Raw genomic sequence first — 18,009 nt, 5'->3', positions numbered from 1 at the left:
TATGTTTCAAATTATGTTTATGTTTATTTTGCTTTGGAGAGAATATTTATACTTTAAGATGAAAATTTGGTTTATAATTATGATTATTAGATATTTATAGTTATAAAGATTTTAATGTTTATGAATATAAAAAATATAATTTTTTTATGCCTTTAAAAATTATAAATTATATATATTATTTAATAGAGTGGAATGGGGTGGAATTTTAAGACCGTCTTATTAGGTGAGGCAGGGTGGGCTTCCCCACTATATGTAACAATTCTAACTAATAAAACTAGATAAATGATAGAAATGGATTTTCAGATTTTTTCCATTAATGGAATTAATATTTCAAATTTCCATTAAATTAAATTAGGGTTTAACTATGGTGTACTAAATACACATGATAAGATTATTAGTAGAAAATTTAAGTTTTTTAATAAAAAAAATTTTAATTAGTAATCTTAATATGGTTTTAAAGCACAAGTCACAAGATAGCTAAACTCGTTAAATTTATCTTCCAAATTTAGTTACGTTCGTTTTTACAAAATACTTATTTTTCATTAAGTTTTATTTGTATATGTGGGGTTTTAAACCTCTCCATACCATACTACAGCTAGAATTTAAAACTATCGCAGGATTTTTTACCCTCACAAATATGTAATATACTTTTAGAATAAAATTTAAAAACTCTCACCAAACTATATTATTTCAACTTTTTCGAAGTGTAATTTTTAAAACCCTACACTTAAAAAAGAGAGACTAAAATAAAAGAAAAAAAATAATGCAATGTGAAAAGAAGAGAAATAGATTCAATTCTTATAAAAGAACTAGTCTTTTGACATGGATGATGGATCATCTTTGAGGTTGATCTGAAGAGAAATAGATTGTTCGATTCTTATAAAAGAACTAGTCTTTTGACATGGATCATGGATCATCTTTGAGGTTGATCTGAAGAGGGTCCTCCAACTGATGGAGCTGCCACATTGCTTGCTGAACCATTCTCAACTGGTGGAGGCACACCCCACTTGCCTTCCGATTCAAGCGGCTCAAACACGTGAACTCCGCCGTCTGACAGCCCTATTGCAAACTGATTCGGTTCTTGCGGATGCGCCGCAATTACAAGCGGTTGTACGTTGGAACTGCCACATAAAACACATTAAGGTAGCATTCAACAAATGGTCAGGCACTAAGATAATGAATAAAATGGGTTAGTGTTGTATTACTTCCTGAACTTTACACCCTATGTACCTTGGCCACTAAGCTTTTAATATGCAAATTTGGTAAATATAACGGTCGTTTTGGACATTATAAAGTTTTGGGGGCTAAAATACAAATGGTGTATAAAGCCCTAAATAAAAACCCCCCCAAGGCATAGTTACTTTGACTCTCATTTTAGAGATATTAATAGAGATTGACCATACTAGACAGTAGACATTTTCTTTTGAATTCCAAAAATACTTTTAATTTGTGAGAAATTACCTGACGCTTCCTGAAAGATAAGCAGACGGATTGATTCGACATCGTAATCTGAGGTTTGAAGCACTAAATACACACACTGTTGCATCTAAAAAGCTGGCGTATATCAGCTGACTATCACACGAGAAAGTCGCATGCGATATTGGTGCAGCTGAATCTCGCGGGAACCACTACAATTCGAACACCCGACATCAGAAAATCTATAAAGGAAAAAAAAAAATGAAACAAAATTATTTGGACAAGACATCAAACTGAATTAGCTGACCTGCTTCAAACATTCTAGCTTTGTTGCTTCATAAATTGCTAGCTGAGTTTCATGTACAACCAAGAAATGTATCTGATCCTGATGAAACTGTACACGCGTATCTGCCTGCGCTGACGGAGTCCTCCCGGGAGGAAGCTGCAAGAATCTACTTTTCTGCTTTTCCCATCCATCAGTATTCCACACACAAATCTGCACGATAAACGAAGTTCGAAGACAACTCTTAATATCATAATTATGCAAATTGTGTTGCTCGGAGGGTTTTACTAGTTGAGAGCCTATTAAAGATTCAAAACTAAAAATTCTTCTAGTGCAAGTGCTTTTGTATACATGTTCTTTCAATACATTTAATCATAGAAAAGAAAAATGCTTGAGGCACATCCATTTGGAAAATTATTACCTGGGCATCTGCCCCAGATGAAACTAGCACATTCAATACGTGTGAGAAAGCAAGACCAGTTATTCTTTTAGTATGACCCTTGAGTTTACTTTTAACCTGCAAAATGAAATCAGCATAAACACTATATCTCAAATTTCAAATGAGTAGAAACTCTTAAGAGGCAGCATTGTTACCTCGTCCACGCGGACATTATATATTTGAATGGAGGAATCATCCATGCCTATGGCAATAATGTTGTTATCCTGAGGATGAAAAGCAAGAAAGGTTGCTGCAGGTGGTGGAGGCATGAATGTCGTCATTGTCTGTACTTAGCGAAAAAAAGATTGAAATTGGTTAATCAGCACTATTTCAAAATCTATATAGTCTTGAACTTGGAAAATAACCAGGCTCATAGGTCACCTTAAAAGTCATCATATTGAAAAGGGATATCTTCCCTCCTGAGGCGGACATTACATAAGAATCATTTTTGGACAGAGCAAAGCATGGAACAGCATCTTCGGGACTACTATCGGCAATGTCATTAGTCATCAGAATGCCACTTGATGGTTGCCACAATTGAGGTTGCATGCTGGCAGTGGCCTACAGAACAAATATCAACTTTCAAAACATGAACAGCAATAATCCAACAGTAGTTGGTTTGTTCGCATGGACACGCACCTTGCCAGATGAGTTACGGTCATTTCGCTGCCATTTCCAGAGAAGGTGAATAGCATTTGATGCTAATGCAAGAACAGCATTACCAGAGTTTGTATATATCAACCTTGATATCTGTCATAATAACAAAGATCAGAACAATTTCATTGATGGATATGAGGTTCTACATCACAGACAGACTAGAGAGCTAAAAAGGTAAAGCAGGAAGAATCTCCAAATATCTACTACTTCATTAATCTTAGTCTTCCAAGATACGTTCGATACCAGTTGACTATAGTGGAAAGCCAAACCTGAAAACCTACTTGGGATTGATTTACATTATAAAACTACAGTGAAACACCAATACTTAGCTGATACAAGAGCTCCCAGCACATCACAAACATCAAAACCAGACATATGAAGAGTTTTTTTATAAAAGGGTAAGTCGCCATGAGATTCTATTATTAAATTTCAGTGGAAGCGTAGTTTGACCAATTTAAATAAATAACATACCTTTGGTACTCTCACATTGTCTGGTAACTTCAAGGATCTACACTGAGACGGTTCATTTATTTCAGTGAGCTTCCATATTTTTGACTTGTCATTGGATTCTTCACTTATTCTAGGCTTAACATCACCTAAGTTCCGTGCATCCCCATTCTGATGAAAAGTAATTATGATTATAGTAATAATAATATTCTGTATCAAATGTTGCATGTTGAACAGAAGAAAAATAAAAAACAGAAAGCTACGAATAAGATGGAAGGTTGCAAGTAATGATAAGTACTGTTGATATAAGGACAAGATCACGAACCATTCCGGGAATTGCTACTACAGAAGAGGCCCTCTCCGCAAGTGCGGCACTAGTCGCTGCGGCGGCAGCAGCAGAAATTGGATTTATGGTAGGCTGCAAGAAACACAGCATGTTAGCTTGAAGTTTAATTTTATTTCTTTTTTCTCATCATTTGTAGATTAAGTTTTCGTAAGGTACATATCTACCTTTGCCATGGCTTCTGATGTTCGTGATGCATCATATAAAGAATTCTCTAATGTGCGCAACAAACGCATACCATCTGCATTGGCTAAAATTTTGATTCCATTCTCATTCGCAGAGACGGCTAGAAGTGTTCCATCCTTGTTGAATCGGATACGTGGGCTTGCCTAAAATTCATATCAAGCAACCATTAGCAACTACTTATTCCAAATACTAGCTCTCAACTATTTTGCAACAAACTAATGAACTTACAGGAAGACCCCCATCAGCATCGATGGCTTGCAGAGGCTGAACATTGTCCATGTCCCAGAATTTTATGGAGAAATCATCACCAGCAGCCAAAAATCGATTTTTGGTGGTATCAAATTGCACAACACCCAAAGACCGCTTACGGAATCCTTGATAAGTCCTTTTGACAGCTCCTTCACTTTCATTCCACTCAACAATAGAGGATTCCCCATCTTTGCTTGTCCCGCACGAAAAGAGCCTGTAGCAAATATTTGTGGTGGGAACATTTAAACACCATATTAAGAACAGAAAGTATAATTCAACCGTGCAGCCAGATTCAGCATAACACGAGGAGCAATGGTTGAGAATTCGAACCTTGTTCCATCAGCACTATAAGCCATGGTGGTGCACCAACGACCAGGTGCATCATAATCAACACGAGATCCCAAATTGTCATACAGCCATGCTTTTATCTTTCCATCTAATGCCGTTGAAAAAATAAACTACAACGTCACAACAAAAAACTATCAGCATTAAACTAAACGAGGAAAAGTTAGCAGAAGCATCTACTTCAGGGTTTTGTATTATTAAGTCAAAGGAATCGGGAATCGCAACGACCAACTCAACTAACATTTCTCCTACCTGAATGTTTTCTTTATAATGTGGGCATACAGAATATACTGGAGCTTCATGGCCCTCAAAAGTATACTGCTTAGTACCCGTAGCAGCATCCCACACCTTAAATTACACAACGTAGTTAGGAACATATATGATCTACTCCAGTTGATTAAACCAACTCAGGCTGTACAAGACGTACCTTAATGGTCTTATCATCACCACAGGTTATCACACATAGTTGCTTATTTGGATGCGAAAATGCAAGATCATTTACTCCACCAACATGAGCATCAATCTATAAATAAGGTTTGGAAGTAAATAATCAGAGAAATGCATATGAATATATATACTTATATATATGTGCACGCGCGTGTTTATAACTATATGGCATGTACCTCAAGGTGCTGCCTCACATCATCCCCGCCATTATAAGAGTATATTTGAACAATGTGTCTTGAATAAGCAACTCCTGTTCCATTCCATATACAAACAAAAGATATTTGCAATCAGATTTAGTTTACATCTGAAAGTATATATATTATATCATTAAAACAAAGAACAAAAAAACAAAAAACTCAACTTACCGAATAAAGCACCATCAGGACTCCAAATCACTCGGTTGACAGAAACACCAGGATCTTTGACGAGTGCAGCCTGAATTGTTCAAGATTAGTTCTCTTCCGTCATAAAAAAATTACAATTTTTTACAAATTTTCATCAAGAACAGTGTAAGAGATTACCTGAAATGGCATTGAACATGCACTAAGGTCCCAAACTTTGAAATTCCTCAAGACCAACCGCTCCCTAGACCCCACCTCCCACAAAGCGATGTCCCCAACATTAGTGCCAACTATCAAATTTGCATCAAGGAAAGCTCATTCAATTCCCAATTCGATAGCGAAAAACGTGCAATTAAAAGAAGAAAAAAACAGGCTATCAAAAGGCCTTAGAAGAGCAACAGACCAAGAAGTAAAGATTGTTGCACAGGATGGAAGTCCATGCTCATAGGTGATGAACCCTGATTCAAAGTTCGCACGACAGTCTTCGGCAAGTCATCAGGTGCCGTAAAAGCTTGACTATGACCGTGACCGTGACCATGACCAGGGAATGTTGCCGACAACACATTGACGGGTAGATTTACCTGCACAAAGTGACAACTATGAACTATTAGCAGAAATTTCAGGGGTCAAACTAGATTATGCCTGAAGATGAATTGTTAATGATTCGTCCATAAGCAATACAAGATTACCTCCTCGGATATTCCCATTGGTCTAGTTCTCTTAGCAACATGATCTGAGTCTCCAGATGGGTAATCAACAGAGGGATTAGTTGGAGGAGTCCTTGGATGCTTCAAAGCAGCTTTAACAAGGCAATAGAACAGGTAGTAAGTCAAAGAACAAACTTAATATACCCTACAATATCTTAGCACAATTATACATAGAGTTTGAGACTAAATAAAGCGAAATAACTCAATACCAGGGATTGATGGAGCACCAAGACCTATAGCTCCACCTCCAGAAACTGCAGGATGTGCCACAGTGGTAGGATTTGACATCCACCCAGCCAGGGGCGTCGGCACTGGTGCTGGAGTAGGTTGAAAAGGCTGTAAACACGAAGCACCGAGAGTCAAGTATGGTAATAAGAACCAAAAGTGATAGAGAAATAGAATATAATGCGGATGCCTATGATGAAAATAAGATGAATCAGTTTAAGTAGCTCACCCCATGTGCACCGAGAGGAGGAAATGCTCCGGCCTTTGGTAAGGACCCTAATAGCGGATTATTAGCAGGTGAAGGAGCTCGTGCACCATTTGGTTGTCCACAAGAGTGATCCACAAAAAGAGTTTTTATATCAGGATTTGGCCGTGGATTCTTGCAAAGTTGATGCTGCCAATTCAAGCTGTAAATGATTTTTCAAAAACAAAGGAAAAAGAAAGCCAGTTATTCAGTAATCTCAAACAAAAAATAAACACCAATGCTGCATAGCATAACAAGAATGTATAATGTAACATCAACAATGTAAACGTGCGGATAATTACTGCAACACATTTTCCTATATACAAATTCAAGTAGTCTATTTACAATATTAAAACTGGAAATTGTTCGAAATCCTATCAAAGCTCTCGTTTTGGATAACAATAACAACATTTTTATTAATAAACACACAACACAAGTTTTATTCTCTATAAGAAATAGGGTCACTTGGGAAAAATTTACCTTTGATTGATGAGAGTCCGTAACCTTGAGTTCTTAAGGTTGGGAAATTGCAACTTATCACGAAACAAAGGATTCGCTTCAATGAGCTTTTTGAGCTCAACCAACATGATTGCTCTAGCAGATTTTGTATCACCATACTTAGACAATTGCTCATTTTCCCTAGTAGTACACAAACAAACTCGAATCATTCGCTGCACATTACATAAGTTTCACACCAAAACCCACAAGAGATCAGTATATATACTCATACCTAAAATTCTCCAATGTCAAAAGCTGTGTGATTTCCTTGAACAATTCTTCATTAAAAGTAGCAAACACTTTCAAATCCTTTACTAATATTTCTACAGCCTTGGACCGGTCATGCCTACCAAAAAATTTAAGCACAGTTCAACTAAAGTCTCAAACTAGTCACTAGAACAGAACTAGAAAATGCTGAAACAGTCAACAAAATTCAAACAAAGTGTGAAACTTATGATATGAACTTACTTATCCAATGCCTCAAGATACTTCTGTTTCCTTATCTCAAAAAATATCTTCATAGAATATCTATTATCATCTACCTTAGTGAAACCAGAAAGGTACTTTTCAACCTCATCCCAATTGCCATTGTGCACTTCATCCTCAAAGTACTTCATATTGAAGAAAAATCCAGACTCCTGTTCAAGCCTATCATTTTCAAAATTGACAAGACCAAAAAAAAAAAGAAATTAATTAATGTGGTAAAAAAAACCAAATAAATAATCAAAATAAACTAAGGAAAAATTAGTTTAATTTAATGAAAACAACAAACTAGCCCCACTTGTGAACAGTCTCCTTGAACTTTTCCTCATCCAGAAACTGCAAGATCAAGAACACCAATTCTCTACTAAGAGAAGACATCGCAACCTCCCACTTCCTCGATTAGATATGCACCAAAATGAGCAAAAACTGAACTAGATCTGCAAACACAACACAACAAAAAAAATAAATTTTTTTTTTAGCAAAAGGAAAAGTAACTTGAAAAAATCACACACCAATAATAATAATAATAATAACAGAGACAAAGTGATAATTCAAATCCGCACCATGAATCAAACCATTTAAGCAGAAGCATTAATAGAAGTAAATTAGAAAAAAACTTCTTCCATATTTTTGCCAAAATTAACCAAAAGGAAAGAGAGATGCGGTTTTTTTTTTGGGGTGGAAGAGAGAGAGAGAGAGAGAGAGAGAGAGAGAGAGAAAATAAAATGAAAACAATTTGACTCTTATGTCTATCTATTTATTCCACACCTATCCCAGATGATCGAAAAAAAAGCAGCTTTAACCTCTCTTATGGGAATCCAAGATGCATGAAGCAAAAAGTGTCAAAACCCCAAAAACAAAATTAAAAAAAATAAATTAAATTAAACCCACAAAAAAAATAAAGGAAATTTCGAATTGGGTAACAAAAATTAAAAAAATAAGTAAGAAAAGCTTGAAACTTTAACAGATTCGAAAAAACTAGAAAGATAGAGAGAGAAAGAGTGAGAAGAAAAGAAAAGGAAGAAGCACCAAAGCTCTGATAAAAGCTCTCACCTTCTTCAAACAACAACACATGGGAAAGCAAAAGAAGAAAGAAAGAAGGAACAAAAACAAAAGGGGGTCTCCGAATATGGAACCCCTCAACCCAACAAAGAAGCCAAAGCTTTCTCTCTCTTTCTTGCACTTTCTCTCTCCTCAAACTCTCTCTCACTCTATTTATCTTTTCTCTTTCTCTCTCTAGAAAACTACAAACACAACACACCTATTTATATGCGCCACATTTGAACTTGCATAAATAGGTTTATTTTATGTAAGAGGCGACATATAGATGGATGAAAACAACGTTTACTTATCATTGATAACTTGTCGAATGTTTATAGCTTATTTGATAAGTCAACCTACTTATATAACAAGTGCAGTTAACTGCGGGGCCCACTAAGCCGGCTTCGGTTTTTGTCTAAACAATCGGCTTGGAATATGGAGCTAAATAGCTGTCTTCTTTTCAGTTTCCCAGTGGAAAAAAGAATTTTCCTTTCTAATTTTCTAGACTATTAATTGTTAAGAAATATATTTTCAATTTTATATATGTTAAATATATTTAAAAGGATTTATTTTTGTTTTTATTTTACAGTATTTTTTAATTTAATAGATCAAAAATTGGTTCGTTAGATATAAATAAGATCTAAGAGTTTATTAATAACTAATAAAATTTTGCATTTACAAAAAAAAAATTTAATTAGAACATATATTAGCCAAATTTCATTTTTAAAAGGTAAAAATCTATATTTTAAAATTCTCAATTAAAAAATTCATAAAAAATACAAAATTTAAATTTTTAGTTCATTTGTTATTTGTTTATTAAAGTAACAAAATTAAAATCTTCTCTTAATGATAATTTTAACATGAGTCCTTACATACAAGTTAAGTAAATCCTATCTTTAATTATAGAAGAGCAATGTTAGGGACTAACAACTTTTGTGATTGGTAACCATAAAATAGTCATCAATGATGATTTAATAGTGTGAAATTGATGTGAAATTTTTTTCTAATAATTCACTTTTTTCTACTAATTATATACCGACCAAAATTCAATAAAATTGCTCCGTTCTAGACTTTTCTATTATAAAATTAAGTGGACAATTATTTAAGACGGAAGAAATAAAGAAAAGAACAAGTAAATAAATGTGTTGGAAACGACAAAGTTTCTCGGGGAGGGGACACCGTATTATTTGGGGCGAGAGTTTGGAGAATATTACGGTCGCTGCCATCGCGAGATGAAGCGGGTAGGGGAGCCTAGTACACTTGTTGAATCATGTGATACAGTCTATGATTGTGATACGAGAGGATATGATATGTTATGATATATCGCGATATAATGAAGAGTAGTTGAAATTGAAATTGAAATTGAAATGTGTGGTTCGTGGTGAGAGAGGTGTGTAGGTTATTGTCCCTGTCAGGTGTGTACGTCTGCCTGTTCTTTTCCACGTAGCACCATATATTATTCCCATTATGCATCTTCATCCTCTTCTTCGGTTACGTTATTCCCACAAAAACTATTTCTTTTACGAATATTTTTATTTCTCCTTTTTTTATACACTTTATAATATTTATAGAGTTTAATTTTGATCTATTGATAGTGTAAAATATTTTATATAATTGCGTAATTATAATTTTTTTAGATAATTATTTACGCAGTTATATAAAAGATAATTATTTTTATTATATTACGTAATTAAATACACATATAAAACTATTTTACATTAATAATACATTAAAATTAAATTCATTTAAAATATGACAAACACTTGTACCAATATGTCTTTAAATTCATCCTAGAATAGTTACCAAAATCAATTATGATGTATTTTTGTACAGATATATGTAGTATCAGTAGTGTACTACATTGATGGAAAGAGGGTAATAGCTAATAATAGAGAAAAATCTAAAACAGTTCCTGACAATTATTTTGAAAGACAATGAGACTTTTGACAAAAAAAAAAATCGATCCGGTCTCTGAACAATTACCTCGAAAGGACAATGATGTCCTGTGCCAAAAAAAAGTCAATATTATTTTTTTTTCATATGAGCTAATCTGTCCCAAAAAAAGATCAGGCGCCGAATTGGGTTTTTTTTTTTTTTGGATATTGTCATCCTTTCGATATAATTATCAGGGATCGGATGGAGTATTCACTCTTAATAATTTGTAAAAAGTCTCTAATTTTTAGTTTGGCCCTTTTTAATTTAAATTTTTTTCTTAACTTATATTTTTATGTTGGTCCATTCCAAAAAAAATTAGTTCCGCTATTATATAATTTTAACATATTTTATATTAGTGACTGAACTTAATGCACATCTAATATAATTATAAAAAAATATGTAAAATATTGATACTAATACATAGGTATTTTCGTTTTAGATACATACTAACATAAATAGAAATCTGCATGCAATTATTTTAATGTAAAATTGATAATTGATAATTGTTAAGTAATAATTTAATCAAATATATAAAATTATTTAATAATTTTTAACTATTAATTTTGTATGAAAATAACGAATTTTGCCATTAAAATACTAAAATAGTATATTACAATTTCATTGTGTTTTTTTTTTCTTTGTCTCAATAAACCCACTATTTAAAAATATTTTTTTATTTTTTGATTGTTTATATATTTTAACCGTGGTGATGATGATACGTAAAACTTGTTGGGTCATCCATGTGGTTAACGTCTATTTTTCCACGTTATGAATGGTAACCCACATGAAATGAATGTGGTGTAAAATATAGAATAGATTTTACTTGTTATTTAATAAATTAAATATGTATTAACGTGATCTATAAATACTGCAAAATAAATACGCACAATATTTTTTCATTAAAATCTTTTCTCCTGTTTTAAAATTCAAATTTAAATCTTGGATGAAGGAAAGAGTTTTAAAAAAAAATTAGCACAAGGCTTACCATGTTATTTTTTAGTACACATAATTGATTGACCATTCTCCCATTAGATCTTATTGTTTAGAATTATGAATTTAGTTTATGCATTTTAATTTTTTTTTTTTTGGTAACTGATAAAATTATGAAGAAATAAGAATAAAAAAAATAAAAAAATTTTATTGATTGTTTTTTATTGAATTTAATTGAAGTGCATTAAATTATAAAGGTAAAATTAAATATATAGAGCATTGGACTAAGAAAGATAAAACTAAATATATTCTTTTCTTTTTGTTGTTTGAATTTCCTCTTGTGATTTATATGGCCGAAATTGATCGATGGTCGAACCTTAATTCTGATCTTCTGTATCAAATCACGGAGCATCTGTATTCCTACAATGATTACATTCGACTTCGATTGGTTTGTAAGGAATGGAACTCTAAACTTTCAAGCATTCCAAATCATAAAAGAAATCCATGACTGTTGTTACCTGGCACTACTCACGACTCTTTTTTGAGCCATATTCTAGAAAAGGAGCAGATCTACCATGTTATGTTCCCCGATTTTGATATTAATGACAACTTAATTTATGGTTGTGGCTATAGAGGTTGATTACTGTTGTGATATCCGAGAAAGCAATACGAATGTTAAATTCTTTTGCTAAATCTCATGTTGATCTTCCTCAAATTTCAACTTTTTCAGATGTGGTTCGTTATCATCATGACTGGTGGCACAGGGATGAATATGTTCTGGTGGAACTTAGTGACAGTTGGATCTATACTATTGACGCCATTAGTTTTCATAAGTATGAGATTTGGAAGATCGTGATATCCTCCCCTCCTGACAATGACGATTTCATGGCAGTGGTTATATATGGAGAGTGCGGTAATTTGGACGTTTATAAGCTGAATGACAAGAGATTGACACATATTCTAATGGAAGAGATATCGTCATTCTTTCAAGATGTCATATTTTTTCAAGACAAGATATACGCCGTAGATTTTGATACAAATCTGTATGAGTTTGATAAGAAGGTCATTATGGACGAATTATGGAAGAAGTCCCGGCCTCAACTCGTGCCGCCGCTGTCCTCTGTTGGAGGAATATGTGAAGCCCCGCCTCCTGCCAAATTGGCCATGTACTATAATTGCAGCATGAACAAATATGTGATTGGTTGTGTTGACGGCAGTTTGTTAATGATAGTTAAATATGATTCTTGGGTTATGGAAATGTCACACATCTGCAATAAATTTGATGTGTTCAAGTTGAACAAGAATTCAAAAGAATGGTCAAGAATTCATAGTTTAGAAGATTTTGCAGTAATGATTGGATATAATTTGTCTGTTCAAATGTTTCTTGGCAATTTTTCATATTGCAAGGGAAATCATATATACTACACAGACACCAAGTGGAGTTGCACACTCATGGCAAATCCAGCCTGCAAGATATGGGCATCTTTAACATGAAAGATACAAAGACTAACAAAATACTACCAAATGTGAAATGGTTGTGTCCTCCAACTTTATTATTACCCTAATGAAGGACTCTTTTATTTATTTACTTACTATCTACCAAAATTTTTTAGTGTTTTTTCTTGCACTTATAAAGTTATTTTTTAGTCTTCTACTTCATAGGATTTAACTAAAAGTAGTTAAAATAAAAAGTTTAGGATTTTTTGAATGTATTAAAAATCTAAAAAGTTTGTATAATTTATTTGGATTTCTTATTTATAGTATCTTTATCACATTTGTTTTTAGGTTGATAATATAAAAACAAATTCTTATAAATATTATAATCGAATGTGTATGTCAGTGTAGATTTAAAAAAAAAAAAGGACGTGTGAAGCGCAATAAGAGTGCAGATGAAACTGCTAAAACAGATGCAGATTGAACTGCTGAAACAAAATGCAGACATGACTGCTGAAACAGAATGCAGACAGAACTGCCGCGCAGAAGGTCATAGTAACTATTCCATGAATGATAGTTGTTTTATGTTAGAACAAGGGTAATCAAGACTGGTGTTGGATTTTTTATTTAGATGGATGTAATAGAGATTGGTTGGATTCTGAGCTAAATTGAAAGATTGATTATTCATTGTGAGAGGAGGTTGAAAAAGAAGTAGGGTGATTTCTCACCGGAAAGATGATAGCTTATGTATCCTTTTCAAGGAGGATACCAAGGCTCTGATACCATAATAAAACTATGAAGGAATAAGAATAAGAAAAGATGAAGAAATTTTATTAATTGTTGATTGATTGAATTGAATTGAAGTGTATTAAATTATGAAGGTAAAACTATATATATATAAAGCATTGGTCTAAGAAAAATAAAAATAAATAAAAATAAGATAAGATAAAATAATAAACACTAAAATTGTAATTAAATTTATGTATTCTATTAGATTAAATTTATAGACCACAAAACTTTTTTATTATTGTCATGGATCAAAGTAATACAGTAACTATGCATTTTAATTTATAAATATGTAGCCTTCGATATATATAATTGGAAGGCTATGGTTCTATTTAGTGAAATTATTTCGACCCCCCAAACTTAATTAATTTTAATATATTTCTCTGAACACGAAAATTTATATAAAATATTTCAAAGATATATTTGAGGAATAATGGCGTCCTTATTATATATAATATAATGTATTTTTTTTTTCTTCTTTCCTTATCTTTCTTTCCAAATTCCAACTCACCAAACAAAGATATATTTGATTTGATTAATAAACTATCCATTAAATTAAAATCTGACAACATTACAAAATTCTATGAATTATAAATACATAAAAATGCCAATATAAGATCAATAACAGCGGTGATGTATGTATACACGGATCTATGGGTTTAACATTTATAATAAATAATATACATACCAAATTCTAACTATTTATTTTGCTTAAGAATTTGAACTTAATTATAAATTTTACATTCTAAATAAATGGTTGAAAATTTGTGTCAATATATACTACTAACGCCAACTCCATAAGTAAATCAATGTTTTCGAATACAGTATCTATATATAATTTTGACAACATTTAAAATATATTGCTAAAAATAAAGCCGTTCTCTTTTATATTTATGATTTTATGATACACTTTTATTTTTCTTTTTCAATTTAAAAATTATTTTTAAATTTTTAAAGTTTAATTACTCTATTAGTCGTTATAGTTTCACCAAATTTTTAATTAGGTCTTTATATTCTTTTTTTTTAATTGGGTCTCTACACTATTTTTAATTTTGTAATTAGATCATTTTTCACGTCAAAAATATTAAAATTAATAGAATATTTATATCAAAATTCATACGGTCAAATATCAAATTAGATTTTTAACTATAAATACCTTTAATTTGCGATGAAATATTCTATTTATTTTAATATTTTTTATATAAAAATGATCTAATTACAAAATTAAAAGCAGTATAAGTACCAAATTGAAAAGAAAAAAAGTATAGGGACTTAATTAAAAATTTGGTAAAACTATAAGGACTTATAGTATAATTAATTTTTTTAAATATTATTTTATTTTTAATAATATTTTTAAGTATTATCAAATTGAGAGTGAGAGAGAGAGAGAGACCACTAAAAACATGTTGATATATTGAGGGATCGCAAAAATCTATAGGGTGGCCCTTTTAAATCGTCACTATCAACAGGGATGCTTAAAATAATTATGGGACAAAGGGTGAAACCTCATTGATGCAATCATGCTAAACAATTTGGAAATGCCTTCCCCACCACACTCTTGTTCTTTTCCGATCCCTTCCTAAAATAAATTCATATTTTATTTAAAAAAAAAAAAAAGAGCTAACCCAATAAGTGCTTTTGTTCCTTAATTCCTTATTTTATGGATTGATGTTAACTCGTATATTATTTATCACAGGTAAGACGAAACTTTATAATGAATTAGTTTCAAGGATATTAAATTATTAATACTAGTTAAGAAGAAATTAGTTTGTATATATTATTAGTGATTAATCAATATAAAAAAGAATTTAATTTTAATGTACTATTAGTATAAAATAACTTGACATGTGTATCTAATTATATAACACTATGTTATCAAAAATAATTATTACTTTTATTGACTACGTAAATAATCATCTAAAAAGACGAATGTAATTGCACGTCTGTATAAAATATTTTATATTATCAATGCATCAAAATAAAATTTTATAAAAAATTACCCTAAAAATAATTATATGTATGTTGTATGTATAGAAACAATTAAATTCCTTCAATAAAAGAATCTAATATACCTTCTTTCTCTCTCAAATATTTCCAGTTATTTAAATTACAAATAAATAAATTAAAATTTCAAATATATTCACCTAATTATTTTAATTCTTTAATAATGGTCAATTATTCTACTCATAAAGTGTCATCTAATAATACTAATGGTTTAAATTAATTATTTGTGTACTTATTTTTATCAGTTTAAACTTAAAAAAAATTAATTCATGATACGATATCAAAATTTTGTTAATTTTAAAGTTAAAAGTCTAAAGTCTAATTTTTATTGACTAAAAAATATAAATATAATCCAAAAAAATTCTTATAAAAAAATATATTACAAATATAATCATTTATATGTATTTTTTATTCAATCAATACAAAATTACTTACTATATTCAACCATAAATGTTTCAATTAAATACTAAAAATATTCCTCTATTTGTTATTTTTTGTTTTGTCATCCATTTAAAACAAATAAAGGTGGACCACAGTCTTATACTGACGGAAAGTGAAGTAGAAAGCATGATAAATGAGACAGAATTTTTTATATATATAGAAAAGTAGAAAGATAAGAATTATTGTTGATAAATTATTCAAATATCTTTCATACATTAATTTACCGTTCTTCCTATAATGCTTAAATTTTAGACATAAAATTAAAAAATAAAATAATTGATCCTACTTTTTTATCTTTCTATATTTAGACAATTTAAACAATAAATTTATAAACACTAAAGGATTTCCCTTAATTTATCTGCTACTGTGTATATCTAAGTTCATTCTTTTATTATTTTTTGTCACCTAGTGTCTAAACTTATCAAACCTTTTAATTAGTTTGAATTGACTACTCAGGTTCATTAATCATCACTTATTTATCATAGAACGAAAAATCTCTAATTTACAAAAAAAATAAAAGCAAATTTTATGTACGGGTAAATTGAAACAATTCTACAGATTTTGTTTTTGATATTGGAGCAGTAACGGTGTTTTTTCAAAATATGAGTTGATAGAGTGTTATTTTTAAATGTGAAATCGTTTAATTAGATAAACAAAAATGTAACCGTCCGATTTGTGAGAAGTACAGAAATTGAAACGTTCAATTTATGAGGATACAGAAATTGGACTGAGAAATTTGTGAAATCGACCGAGAAATTTATGAGAGAACAGAAATCGGACCGAGAGATTTCTATTAAAAAAAATTAAAAATTTTGAATTATGGAAATTGGACTCTCCGATTTGTGTATTTTTCACACTTTTAAAAAACACAAAAAATTACAATATTAAAATATATCACCACTTTTATTTCCATATATATAAAAAAAAAAAAGCCACAATTCTACACAATAAACAATAAAATAAAAAATTCGCCATGCACATAGTAGGTGGCTATTTAGTGAGAAATTGGTTATCATGATTCAGAAAATTCATAAATTCTTATATGGAATATAATAATAGTATAAAGTTGTTTCACACTTTATATTGTCAAGGTACATAAAGTAATCTCCTTTTATTTATAATATTCCAGCAGTACAAAACTTTATTTGAAAAAAACAAATGACAAAATTCTCGAGTATTCATATAACGACTCACTTCAATAATGTACAACCGAAGACTAGAAGGATACAAATTTACGGCATTAACTATTCGAAAGATTTAATCCCTACAAAAAAATTTTTAAAAATATTATCGATAAAATAATTTTTAGAGAATTTAAAAATACGATAAAAAAACTAATAAATATTATTTGTATAAACAACAAAAAATTTTATATTTAATAAATGACTTATCAATTAAATCTAAATTTATGTAGTAATATTTAAAAAATACACAAAAAATTTGAAATAAAATTTGATCTCTAATTTTTTTATTTTTAAAAAATATGGTTATTCATAATAAAAAATTTTAAAAAATTTTATTTTTTAATTATGATTGCAAAAAATTATATCAAAATTTGTTCTTTAAAATTATTTTTTAAAATATATATTTAATATCTAATTTTTTTGTGATATAAATTTTTTGATACTATTTTAATAGTTTATTCAAAATATATATTAAAAAGATTGTGTCATGTACACATAACAAACCATATAACATATATTATGTTACTATTTATCTATTATTACACAAAGTGCAAAATTTCAAATAAAATTTACGCACATTTAATAATAATAAATTAAATTATAATTAATATACATGACGTTTTACAAGTGATATGTACTACTCTACACGTAATATTTTTTAAATGAGATTAATTTTTGTTTTTTGATGCAAGAGTATGAAATAAGATATGTGATATTCATACTCTAAAATTGATGTTCCGTTTTAAAGCATAATTTACAATTATTAGTTGATTAAACTGTTGCTAATCTTGAAAGATGTGCATCGTAGTGGATGAAACTAATCATTTAGAGTTAAAATATAATGTAATTTAATTTCTTTTTTTAGAGAAATATTTATCAAAAACATATTTTTTGGAAAAAAAATAGTGATTTATTTTTATTTATTAGATGGGGACCCTTTTATT

At 30.3% G+C, this 18,009-nt stretch overlaps 2 protein-coding genes across 3 annotated transcripts; one reads left to right on the top strand and one right to left on the bottom strand.

Annotated features, from left to right (window-relative positions):
- Nucleotides 1–661: 661 nt before the first annotated feature.
- On the bottom strand, nt 662–8,606 carry LOC112777939 (topless-related protein 1). 2 transcript variants are annotated; one of them, XM_025822318.3, is made up of 26 exons: nt 8,364–8,606; nt 7,609–7,747; nt 7,296–7,475; nt 7,060–7,173; nt 6,810–6,968; nt 6,315–6,492; nt 6,070–6,196; nt 5,843–5,952; nt 5,557–5,734; nt 5,334–5,443; nt 5,178–5,247; nt 4,989–5,062; nt 4,793–4,888; nt 4,618–4,713; nt 4,351–4,478; nt 4,000–4,234; nt 3,753–3,914; nt 3,568–3,660; nt 3,267–3,413; nt 2,778–2,888; nt 2,520–2,699; nt 2,294–2,422; nt 2,121–2,216; nt 1,724–1,912; nt 1,462–1,628; nt 662–1,121 (listed from the first exon to the last, which is right to left on the bottom strand). In XM_025822318.3, exons 2-26 carry the CDS (start codon nt 7,686–7,688, stop codon nt 914–916), a joined length of 3,417 nt encoding a protein of 1,138 aa, XP_025678103.1. In that variant the 5' UTR covers nt 7,689–7,747; nt 8,364–8,606; the 3' UTR covers nt 662–913. The 2 variants fall into 2 exon arrangements, with proteins under 2 accessions (XP_025678103.1, XP_025678104.1); XM_025822319.3 differs by having other exon boundaries at nt 7,874–8,573.
- Nucleotides 8,607–11,565: 2,959 nt separating this feature from the next.
- LOC140181879 (uncharacterized) lies at nt 11,566–12,710 on the top strand. Its single transcript, XM_072227504.1, has 2 exons — nt 11,566–11,664; nt 11,850–12,710. Exons 1-2 carry the CDS (start codon nt 11,566–11,568, stop codon nt 12,708–12,710), a joined length of 960 nt encoding a protein of 319 aa, XP_072083605.1.
- The last annotated feature ends 5,299 nt before the right edge of the window (nt 12,711–18,009 follow it).

The sequence above is a fragment of the Arachis hypogaea genome, chromosome 19 (assembly GCF_003086295.3).
Source record: "Arachis hypogaea cultivar Tifrunner chromosome 19, arahy.Tifrunner.gnm2.J5K5, whole genome shotgun sequence".
Lineage (NCBI taxonomy): Eukaryota > Viridiplantae > Streptophyta > Magnoliopsida > Fabales > Fabaceae > Arachis > Arachis hypogaea.
Note: the sequence above shows the minus strand (reverse complement) of the source record. Positions and strands in the feature narration are given on the sequence as shown.

Bases quoted from the DNA above. Each gene is read 5' to 3' on its own strand.
- LOC140181879 (XM_072227504.1), top strand. From the start codon at position 11,566: ATGGCCGAAATTGATCGATGGTCGAACCTTAATTCTGATCTTCTGTAT. The intron at 11,665-11,849 runs GTTTGTAAGGAA...TTGTGGCTATAG, and splicing joins ATTACATTCGACTTCGATTG to AGGTTGATTACTGTTGTGAT.
- LOC112777939 (XM_025822318.3), bottom strand. From the start codon at position 7,688: ATGTCTTCTCTTAGTAGAGAATTGGTGTTCTTGATCTTGCAGTTTCTG. The intron at 7,476-7,608 runs GTGGGGCTAGTT...TGAAAATGATAG, and splicing joins TTCAAGGAGACTGTTCACAA to GCTTGAACAGGAGTCTGGAT. The intron at 3,915-3,999 runs GTAAGTTCATTA...TATGAATTTTAG, and splicing joins ATGCTGATGGGGGTCTTCCT to GCAAGCCCACGTATCCGATT.